The sequence below is a fragment of the Corvus brachyrhynchos genome, unplaced genomic scaffold, assembly GCF_000691975.1.
Source record: "Corvus brachyrhynchos isolate BGI_N302 unplaced genomic scaffold, ASM69197v1 scaffold53, whole genome shotgun sequence".
Classification (NCBI taxonomy): Eukaryota; Metazoa; Chordata; class Aves; order Passeriformes; family Corvidae; genus Corvus; species Corvus brachyrhynchos.
In genome coordinates, this window is record NW_008237681.1 from 6,154,844 (window position 1) to 6,166,715 (window position 11,872).

An 11,872-nucleotide genomic window follows, 5' to 3' on the forward strand; every position below is an offset into this window, starting at 1 on the left:
GAAAGAGTGCTCAAATATCCATCTTCCAGAGGGAAATGGGAATCAAAGGAGACTCTGAATCTACCATGATCACAGCTGCAGGGTGAGTCCTGATTGCTCCAGAGGACATGAGTTAAGGGCCACATGGTATTGCCCCCTTCTTGCAGGGCGTCTCTTTCCCAGAGTTAAAAATTCCAGTTTGTACAGGGTGATGTTGTAAAGTAGCACTGCCTCTCTAAGCCCCCACAAGCCTCTGTGCAGAAGTACATTAGTAGTGTTCTCTTGCAGGCACTTTCTGGGGTAGAGATTTTAAACCTTCTCCTTTTAAGCAGGACTGATACGGCTTCTTCAGCTATTTGCACTTGTAGTCATGATCGGGTTTTTAATAGGTATAGTCAGGCAGCCATTCAGTTATAAAGATACAAGTGACCTAAATTACATTTGTTAGAATAAAGGAACAGCTGAGATTGAAATTCACTAAAGTACCTTGAAATAACTACAGCAGGATTTGGATTAGTTCTGATCAAATGACTATTTCATTACTGTGGAATAAATGGATTTTTTGGAGCTGCAGACCTATTGTGCCTTCCCCAGTGTTGCGAATTGGCAGTTAAAACTCCTTACGTGCACGTGAAACCGCTGTGAGTGCCTGAGCTTTTTGGCAAATGTAATTATTATTCCAGTCAAATTTAGTTATATTTGAAGAGACTAGTAGTTACCATTTGTCTGCTTTGTGTTTATTAAAATTAAAAACTAGTAAATATGCTCTAGCATCTATTCGTTAAATTACTGGCAGCCTTGGCAATTAGACACCTCACTGGAATAATCTTTGTTGAAACCACCAGTGGTTCTTTCTGTGTGGATTGCAGGGTCTGCCTTTTAGTTGAAAGAGAATGAGCAAGGCTCTGCTGGGTTCATGTGCAGCAGGAGCCAGACTCCTGCACTGAAAGGCAAAGCTTTTCGTCTCGCCCACAGATTTCCTGATTCAAAATAAGAAGGCAGCAACGTGTAATTGTGGGCGATAAAAGGAACAGACTTGTACTTACATTTTTTGTTGCTGTTGTTGGCTATTTTCCTTTTGATCCATCATGGTAGAGCAACATGACTGATTTCAGTGCAGATATTCAGGATTTGCTGAAGCCTAGACAAGTGCAGAATCCAAGCAAAGCGATGCTGTCATTTTTTAACTACTTGAACATCATTTTTCTAGGGAGGAGATAATTGATAACATACAATGAATTTATCCTGTTCAGATCTGTAATCATCTAAAGCTAGATGGATGAGTCAGGCAGTGTAAAAACAAGATCACAGATGTTTACCATTTTGAACAAACTCCTTTAACAGTTTGGGATGTATGGGCAGTCAGTCATTTGTCTCATGTTTTTGAATGTTTTCCTTCCTGCCTAGCTGAACGTAAAACATGACCCACTTCAGTGCAAAAACTCTGTCTCCCTCCGAGAAAACCCACACATGTATTTTTTCTTGGGGTTTTTTTGGTGTCAAGCTGAATGTCGCGCTCCAAGTGATGATGCCAACTGTTGCTTTTCCTTCCCCAGGGAGTTGAAGTGCAGACAGATTACGTTCCGCTGCTGAACTCCCTTGCCATGTACGGCTGGCAGCTGACGTGCGTGCTTCCTACTCCCATTGTGAAGACAAACAGGTAGGGAGGGGTGGGTGCTGCCTTTTGGCCGGGGAAGTTGCTGTACAAGCATCACAGTCTGCACAAGCAATTCCCTGTGCAGTCAGTGTGGATTTCCTTGCAAAGCCTGCTGCAGCTGTTCTCGGGGCTTTCCGAGCATCACAAGCCACATGTGGCAGGAAGCACATGTCTCGTGGGCAGAAAGACTGCAAGGTGGCACTGTGGTTTCTGCATGAATTTTCTGGGTGTTGTTTCTGCCTCTCTCTAAACTCCATGATTGTAAAATTCCTGCTCTGGATCTTCCAGTAACGTCCTTTAGAGCAAAGACAAAATGTGTGATAATGTTTGGAGTGAGATGTTCTCCAACTGAAGAAGAGTCATTTTATTCTTAATAGATGTCTGTCTAATGCTGCTGATACAGTCCAGCTGAGCAGACCCGTGTGAGATGAGTGTGTCACTGCTCTAGTAGCCTTGTGTGCAGATATAATAATTCTGTGGTCTACTTTGCTATTACTAATATTCTGAGGTTTTAAATATAAGTGCAAATCACTTAAAAATTATCTTCATAACTGGTGAAAAACAATCATCCCACTTGTTAATCATGAAAGATGGTGCTTTCTGAATTTTCACTCTTCAGGGATACATATTTTTATATAAATATATATACACACACCAGTATAGTCAGTCATGATTTTTAATCTTAAAATGAGTAAAAATATGCCCAGCTCTTTATGAGATTTGGATGAAGACTACTCCTACATAAAAACCTAAAAAGTAAAAGGCCATCTGTGTTGAGGGAAAAACTGTATTTAAGTTTCACATAAATGTTTAAATATAAGAATGAATAGAAGATCACAGCTACGATTTGTAATTCCTGACTCCTGAAGATATATATATATGATTTTCTTTCTCTTCCAGCTTGCTGTACCCCACTGATACCTCGAGTAACAGAGGTCAGTGCAGAAGGGCACCCACCTGGTGGTTCTTCCTCCTGCCATGCTGCAGACCTGTAGGGAGCACCCAGCCCCGTTCTGGATCAGTGCCCCAGGAGGGAGGGAAGGAGGGAAGGAACACTCCAGTGTTGCTGGGACACACACACACTGGGACTCCTGGGTTTCTTCCTTTTTTTTCCAAACAATTTATTCTGTGTTTACACACTAATGCTAAAACAATCAGCAAAACTGTGTCACAGGCTGACAGGCTCTATCAGTCTGAACATTCCCCTCTCCCTGTCCCCCAAAATACCAGGCTGCTCAGAGACACCAGGGACAGGCAATGTGAGGATCATTCTTCATTTTTTTCTTGTTTGACCTGCAGAAACAAATGACTGAGATGGATTTTCGCTTTGAATGCTGCTGGATGTGAATTTAATTCATTCTCAGGAGTGTGCATTTGTTTCTTTTCAGGGAGGGGAATTTATCTACAAAGCAAATTGTATTTCTTCAGAGACCTTCTTTGCCCCAGAAAGCAAAGAAGAAAGAATCTAAGGTAAATAACCTTGAGCTTCTGGTTTGTTTGGGTTTTGCTGGTGGTATTTTTATATTGAAATTGATTTCCCTTAGAAGTAAAATGGCCTATTCAATGTTTCTGTGATACAGTAGTGAGACACAAGGAATGGAACTATGGAAATGAAAGAGACAAAAAATGCTCAAATGATGTCAATGCTCCTAGATTTCATTCTCTTTTGAACTCACAGCAGCAGAAGAGATGTAGATTTTTCTTCATGTAAACCAGCCATAAACCTGCATTTAGACCTAAAATTCTCTGTCCATGTTCAGTGCCTGCAAGGTGGAACCAACACTATTTTCTCTCACCCATTTACTGTCTTTTCTGTTTAAATTGTTCTCTCGTTCTCTCTCTCGCTCTTGCTCTCTCTCTCTGTTTTGGTAGAACCTGGCACAATGTAGGCCTGATCTTGGCTGGTGTTTCTATTGTGTGAATATTAATGAATTCTGCTGCAATTTAACCAAAAAAAGCCTCTAGAATCCAGCTAAATTGTCCAAGGACATAGCTGACAGCTAGTGATGCATGGATGTGGATGTATGTATGTATTCCCATTTCCCTTTTTAACCACCTAGCTGTGGGAACCCTTGCCCAAACCTGTCATGCCATACAGCTGGAGAGAGAAATGCAAGGACTGGAATTGAGAAAGTGAGATGATCTTCCTACAATAGTCAAATCTGCCTTCTCCTTTCAGTATGCAAGGGATCAGGAAAGCCAGGTGAAGTACGGAAAAGATCTCTGAAACCACGTGATGATGAATTGCTGACTAATGCAGCCTCGCTTTTGTTCTGGCTCTGTGGGCTTTGGTGAGTGCTGCCAGCCCGAGGTCCCCTGCAGGAGTGGGCGCTTCAGGCCATGCGGAGCTGAGCTGCAGTAGGAGATCAGAAATGCTGAGCAGACCTGAGCAACAGGAGCATTTTACCCAGCAGTTCAGATAATTGCAGATAGTTTTCATCTATGAAGCCCTCACTGTTTTGGAGCCTGGTTCTGTGAAAGTTGTCTTTTTGATGCAGTGCAGAGCAGGAGAGTGTTTGAACTGACTGAAGTAGGAGAGAACTGCTGGGAGTGCAACTGATTTAGGATTTACCCTCTCTCATTAGCAAAACAGGAGCCCAGAATATTGTGTGAACTTGTTACAAAGCCCATCTTCCTTGGTTTTTCTCTTTGTTTTCAGGTGATTAAGGGGATTTTGGGATGAGTGTTAAGAGTGCCTGTATTTGGTCATTCTTTTCCTACTACTGTGTGTGGTTTTAGTGGAAGGGATGGGAACCCATATGTGGTTGTTCATCTTCAGACAGAGAAACCAGTATGATGCTGATTTCTTTTATTATAATAACACATACATACCAACCAGATGACTTAAAACTTTGTTTAAGTTTTTTTCATTCCAGGCAATAAAAACTTATTTAACAATGTCTGGTTGACAAAACAAAGGACTTACTTGTTGGCAGTGTTAAATATACAGGCATATTTGAGGGCAAGAATCACTGCAGCACATTTTCATAACAGAGATCAAGGAAGGGTGACATACCTTGATTATAGCTCTGTAAAGAGATGTAAGACTGGTTCAACGTCCATAAGTGGTTGTTGTGTCACATCAAAGATGCCAACCCAAGCATGTGATTAAAAGTTGCTGAATATTCTGCACATACAACATCACAGGCTCTCAGGGTTTTTTTTTAACTTAAGCTGTGGCATGTCTAAAATGTTTATAGATAACCCTCAGAGGAGGGAAATAGGATGATAAAATTAAAAGGATATTGCATTGTTGGAAAATGTTCCAACCTGTCTTTGCACATCAATGAACTGCTGTTCAAGGTAGTCAGAGGAACAGAAAAGGAAATATGCAAGGAGTGGTACAACTTCTCTCTTCAGTGAGAAGTACTCCTGTTAGTGCAATATTCAGTCAGGGATGAGGTAATTGTGTTCATTCACTTTATACAAAACTGATGCTTATTTCATGCATTGAAATGCATTTTTGTGAAATACAGTGTAAGTACCTTACTGAGTACACACACACACACAGAGCCTCCTACAGAGTTGGATCTTTATCACATTTAGGGCCCTGATCATACCTTCTGCCAAAGAGAGCTTTGAGTTAAGTGAAGTAGTGGGTGCCCAGCACTTCCGCAAATCAAAGAGGAAAAAAACTCAGGTGTCTGAATTTTAAACAGCTGAGCTCTAGAACTGAGATGTTATCGTTCCTCTTTCTCTAAATTGCAGTTCTATTGAAGTGAAAGATAACTTCTTCTAAGTAAAACCAAGAAGTTTTGTGAAAGCCAGTTTCTTTTTTTCTTTCCCCTTCTTCTTTTACATTAAGTTCTGGCTACCAGGAGGAAAGAACATTGTTCCAGCTTTGTAATCTGCCAGTAAGTTTTGAATGGCTTTTTGATTAAGGAATAAATAGCTAGATCAAAAATTTATGAATACAAGACCTTTTGGCCAACTTCAGCACAGAGCCAGTTTCACTGGAGATAATGGCTTTTTGGAACATAGCTGGGTGTGCTGAATGTCATGATGAGATTATTTATGCCATCCAGACATTGCCTCCTAACCCATTCCTGGGCTTCCATCAGCAACTGACACTGCTGAAAAAATGGTTGTGCACATTTAGAGGTACGTAGCAAACTTGTGTAGGATGGCTTAGCAGTGGCTTGGAACCATGGAGCAAGTCCAGAAGAGGCCTCGAAGTTGGTAAGGGGACTGGAGCACCTCCTATGAAGACAGGCTGAGAAAGTTGGGGCTGTTCAGCCTGGAGAAGAGAAGGTTGCACGGAGACCTCACAGCAGTGTTGCAGTATCTGAAGGGGGCCTACAGGGAAGTTAGAAAGGGACTCTTTGCCAGGAAGTGTAGTGATAGGACAAGGGGTAATGGCTGCACATTGAAAGAGGGCAGATTTAGATTAGATGGTGGGAAGAAATTCTGTACTGGGAGGGTGGTGAGACACTGGCACAGGTTGCCCAGAAAAGCTGTGGGTGCCCCCCCCACCCCCAGCAGTGTTGAAGTCCAGGTTGGATGGAGCTTGGAGCAACCTGGTCTTCTAGGAGGAGTCCCTGCCCATGGCAGAGTGGTTGGAACTAGATGACCTTGAAGATCCTTCCAGTCCAAACCATTCTATGATTCTATGGCTCTGTGGTCTGGCTTTCTTTGGGAAGGTTGATTTATTTTCTGACAAATGAAGTGGATATAATAGTGGCATATTTGCCAGCCTTTATATACATTATACCTGTCAAGTTATTATTTCAAGGTACTGCTAGTTCCCTTTTTGTTTTTTAGTACTAGTTAAAACAGTTCTGAAATGGTGGCTGTGGCAAGTCCTGTGGCAGTGCTGCAAGAAGCAGCCTCATGCTTTCTCATCAAAAAAGCATTCATACAGATGGTTCAGAATATTCTACTGTTTGGGTATGGTCGTGGGTGTGGTGTTAGTTCTGCTGTTAACCTGGTGAAAAACACTGGAATAACGCCACAGGATTGCTTCCTCTGTCTGCACTTGTGCAGCTTTGCACACCCTCCCTTTCCACACGGTGTAGAGAGGAGCCCACCAGGCACACGCAAAAGCAGAAGCAGAAAGCATCGGGCTCTCCTTCCTCTGTGTAACAGAGAGATCCTGGGTGAGCAGAAATCATCTTAGGCCGTCTGATTTGGTCAGGCAACTTCTTTTAATCTTGGGTCTTTCTGGTCAAACCCTTTAGTCTTTGAATTAAAACTAAATAATCAAAACATTTCTACTCAGGAAAGTAAATGTCCGTGTGAGATTGCCTCTAATGGTCTTTAACATTTGGATCCCTTCTTTGTAGTTTCACTGGAGGTTCTCCAAAGAAGACATGCACAACAGAAAAATGAAGAATTCCACAAAGGCTAAATTAAGTACTAGGGAGAAGCAAAGGGCAGGGGAGAAGCAGGAATTTGAAGTCACAGAGAACACGAGAAACCTAGAAGCACAAATCTCAAGAGCAGCCAAGCCGGATCCAGAACAGCAGCTGGATGATGTCATAGACTTGGGAGATGAGGTAGCCGGGACCAACGACAGAGGTCCCCACCATGACGGGGCGTCAGCAGAGACGTGTCCTGCCAGCTGTGACACTGGTGACAATGCTGGGCAGGCCTGCCTCAGCCAGAGCGTGCCCGGCTGCCCCGCGGGTGAGGCCACAGAGGGCGGGGGCTGTGCACCAGGGCTGGACGGCGGCAGCGGCTGCGACGGGGCAGGGCTGGACATGGACTGCTCCTGTGAATGAGAGCTCTTTGCAGGAACCCTGTGAGTGGCTGATACTTTGCCAAGACAGAAGAACAGATTTTGATAATCCCCACCGCTAACTCCATTGCTCAACTCAGCATTTCTTTCGCATTTCTTTGACTTACTTTGCTCCTTAGCACTCTGGTATCTTAATGTTTTTAGTACCTACAGGGCCCAGACTTTTCAACCCACAGAAACTGCAAAATTCCTTTCTCTGTACGTAGTGGGAAATGCTCTCCTAGAGCTACACTTTAAATTAAAAAGTAGGGAAGGACAGAAATTATACTTTTTTCCATGACCAACCTTAGCAGGCCAGCTTTGAGCCTGGGTCAGGGCAAGTGTTCAGTTCAGTCAGATTTTACTGTGTAGTACTTTCTTGTCCACGTAGCTTTCCTGGAGAAGTTATTGTGGTCAGATGTTATTTTGTCACTAGGCTTGTAGTGTCATAAAAATGATATTTGGACTTAAAGAGGTTGAAACTGGAAAGCTTAGGTAAGATGGCTGTTATCCATATCTTTCTCCAGGAGCATACTCACTGATGATACTCTCTTCTGAATTTTATTAACCCTTACAGATCTGTAAGCAATAAGCAGATCATGTACCTGTTTCAGGCACAGTGGGTAAACAAACCCCATGGTGAATTTGTGAAGCAGATGATTCCAATACAAAATGCAATTTCCTATTTGGTCTTTGCCAATCAGCAGTTCATCAGTAGCTGTGGGGGCTTCAGAAGACAGAAAACCAGGAAACAAAAAAGCAGGTAAAAAGTACTTCTATCAGTGGTTATCCTCACAAAAATTGGAATTAGATGTTACCTCCTGACCTTTTCCAGGTGGTTTTGCACCACTTCCTCACTGTTATGAAATACCTTGTGGTAAAGAACTGAAATTGTACACAGGGGTCAGTGGCCAACAAATGTCACTAAAGGACCATCCAAAATGAAAATACCATAACAGACCATTTTTTTTCATACAAGTAACCGTATTCTGGGACTGATACCTAACAGGATTCTGTAAAATTACCAACATTTTCCTGTTTGAAGCTACATAAAAATATTTACAAGTGAATGTACATGTAATATAGTTTCTGTGCCAATGTTCTCCAAGTTCTTCAGTTTTTACAAATGTAGGAAGGAGTGGTTTCTCTCTTCTTAACCACCTTCATTCTTATTTAGAAGTGGTTGAGTAATCTGGTAAAAAGGTGAGAAATATATTGTAAATCCCCCTGATTTTCTTGTTTTGAAGCAAGAGCTCTGTAAGTGATTTGCTGTTTTTTCCTTGACTGATTTGTGCTTGATAATTTTCCTTAGTCTTCAAATCAAAATGCTGTACAAAGGACTATGTTCTGTACCAGATGTGCACCTAGAGTGGTTCAAAAGCATCTTTCATGCCTAAAAATTACTCAGTTGGCAGAACATTGCAGAGAAGGGAAAAATGACATCACTTAAATATTCATTTAATTGGGACAAAGGCACTCAAGTTTAAACCATTTGATTTCACACACACAAGGCACAGTGGTAGTTTTGTCATTGATTAAGGAGTTTTTTATTTTGAATTCAGTGGTTTAACCACAGGACTGTAAATAACTTCAATTTCTGATGCTATTTTTCAGTTGTTTCATTTGGTATTTTGAGATCACACTGGCGTTCCAATAGCCTCAAAAATAGGTTGCTGCAGTTGTTCTACTTAAATACAAGGTCTGTGCTTTGTACAGTTTTAAGTTCCTGTTTGCAGATTTTATTAGCATAAGATCCTTTTACTGATGGTTTCTATCTCAAGGACTAGCTTTGTATTCATCTTGTTTAAAAATTCACTATATTTAATGAACGTTTTGCTAGTAGAAAGTGTTGCAGTAGAAAGACCTCTTCAAATACTTTTTAATAGAAAACGTTTATTGGATTGCAATTTGACCTTGCTTAACTGAATCCCAGCTGCTTACAAAACTAAAGAGAAATAAAGGTCATGAGGAGATTCTTTATTTGTGGTGTTTGCAGAACTGTCAGTTATTTGTCCCCAAAAGGACAAACTCAGGATCTCTAAGTGGTGATGAGGGGAAGCTCCTTCCTACTGAATTTGCAGTAGTTACTGGTGCTAGAGAACTGGCTACTTGGTTTTCCTTTCCCGACAGCATGGAAGGGCCTGTGGGGAAGTTGCACTTGTTTAAGTGAAGGCTTGATTTAAAACTTTGTTCCTGTAAAAGCTGGCTTAGGGTTGGGAAGAGTTGAAGAGAACTTGCATGTTTTTTCAGTTTCAAAAGGGCAGCTGCTTTGGGGTTTATAATCTCATAATCAGTTCCAAGTTGTGACTTTGAATTACTCTGAGCTGGTTCAGCTGTCTGAAGTTGTGCGTGTGCTTGCACCATGCCCCCGTCCCAAGGAGAGTGAGAGAGCCTAAATCATCCCTCAGACAGATGGTCCAGATGTGATGAGGGCTGGGGAAGGCAGGTGTGTGGTACAGCAGCAGCAAGGCTCCACAGCTGTTATCTGCAGTTTAGCTCAGCTGCCTTTGCCATTTTGGGTCTGAAAAAGCAGGACCACCAGAGTGGCCAGGGAAGTGAAAGAGCAGTCAGCAAGTGGTCATCTGAACAAGCCACCAGCTGTTACACAGGAGAAGTTCAAAGGAGAAAATCCAGCTCAGGCATTGCAATGGGCTGCCCAGGGCGGTGGTGGTGAGGCAAATGGTGAAGGTGGAGTCACCGTCCCTGCAGGTGTTTAAGGAAAGACTGGATGAGGCAAATGAAGAACGGCAAAGAGGAGTGGCTGAATTAAATGAAAGATGGAAAAGGGTTTTTCAAATGCAACAAACAGCAGGGAGCAGGGGCAGAGGGGTACAACTATGATGGGTAGGGTATCCAAACCCTTAAAGCATCATAATGAAAATAGGTATGTTAAGAGGGGTTAAATGCACAAACAATGGGACTGGTACTTCAACTTGGATTATGTCTTTGATTGTTGGATCTGTGCACTTGAAAACAGTATAAATGCAATAGCCCAGAGTAGCTTTAATATATGTGTGGAAATGAAGCTAAGTACAAAACAATAGACCCATTTCTCCCTAATTTGGCTCCCTGTGAGCCTCAGGTTCTGAGGTGAGCAGAGGAAGGGCTCTGCGTTTGGATACCCTACTTTTTCTTTGCAGTTGCTGTGACTCTACATTTGCCTCAGGGAGCCAATTATAGGGCAGAAATGAAGCATGATCAGCCTTTCATGCAGGAATTTCATCCTCCCAGAACTGAAGAGTATAAAGAGCAGATATTAATTTCTTGCTGATAAATGTTCTCAAAAGTATGAGGAATACCAGCAAACAACATGCCTATGAATTGTAGACACAATTCATATGTCTCTGAGGCTGTTACTGGAGATGTGCTTTTGGCTTTAAAGGGTGATCCTTGCCAAAGCCTCCTGCCTCAGGCAGGTGCCTGTAGTGCTGACTCTAATCAGTACCTTACCTATACACTGAAGGGGGAAAAAAGGCTTTTCAGTTTTTAGTGCTTTCTGTTACTCACTTATAAAAGCACCCTACTAACTAAAATGATGTAATGATAACTGAATAGCCACTCTTTTTCCAGCTAATTGATGCAAATACTATAGGGATATTTGATACTCATTGCACCAGATGAGCACATGGCAAACTGGTAAAATAAGTGTCACAGGAAGAAGAGAAAGATAAAGTATAATAAGGCCGCAACACCAGGTAACTCACCAACCATCTCCTTAAGTTTAAATATAAATGTAAAGATGGGCACGTCTCTCACTCCTCATCCTTTATTGCAAAAAAAAAATCACTCTACTTTTTCTTCTGCAGTTGCTCCTTAGCTGATGGCACAAGTGTAATAGGAATAAACATTTTCTACAATGACAAGATTCACCAGCGTGATGAGACTATTTCTCCAACTCAGTAGCAGCTGAATAGCAGGGGCTGCTCTCTGTTCCTGCCAGTGCAGGCCAATATCACATTTACTCCATTATTTGTAGAACATATGTTTATATGGGTTAATATTTCTGGGGTGTTATTTTTGCCTTCAATTATGGCAGAGTCAGATCCAATAACAGACTTTAAGGTGAAACTGATGTTTCACTAAAAGACCATGAAACTCTTTAGAAAGAGACTTCCAAAAGATTCTTAACTGTCAACAGGAAGGGGATGTGAACAACTTTCCTGATTTCTTGGCTTAGAAATGTCATTTATTGCAAGGTAAGAAAGGACTTCTTGCTCACAGTACCAGAGGTTACCACTATGGTGGGGAGGTATGAAATAATTACTCTTGTCCATGTTTCGGGGCAGTGTGTGTGTGTTTCGTCCTGCTGTTCAAGTGGGTGAGCCCACACAATTAGAGAGATGTGCCCTTGCCCCACAGCACTCAGGCTGAGTGTAACAGGGGATGACAGAAGGAGGTTAGAGGGAAAAGAGGATGATTACAGAAGCAAAGGATTTCAAAATGCCTTTTGTTAAATGGACATTTTGGTGCAGGTCTGAGGAGGGGTTTGTGAAAGAGATGTAATTTGGGCTGCAGAAAGC

General features: G+C 42.0%; 1 protein-coding gene across 2 annotated transcripts in view; it reads left to right on the top strand.

Moving 5' to 3' along the window:
* RFTN1 (raftlin, lipid raft linker 1) overlaps nucleotides 1-9,332 on the top strand; it is an 88,418-nt gene extending 79,086 nt beyond the window's left edge. For both annotated transcript variants that reach the window (XM_017732145.1, XM_008632042.2), the window contains exons 7-9: nucleotides 1,536-1,639; nucleotides 3,025-3,106; nucleotides 6,919-9,332. In XM_017732145.1, the coding sequence (XP_017587634.1) occupies nucleotides 1,536-1,639; nucleotides 3,025-3,106; nucleotides 6,919-7,356 (624 nt within the window). In that variant the 3' untranslated portion in view covers nucleotides 7,357-9,332. The remainder of the gene's footprint in view (nucleotides 1-1,535; nucleotides 1,640-3,024; nucleotides 3,107-6,918) is intronic.
* Nucleotides 9,333-11,872: the final 2,540 nt, after the last annotated feature.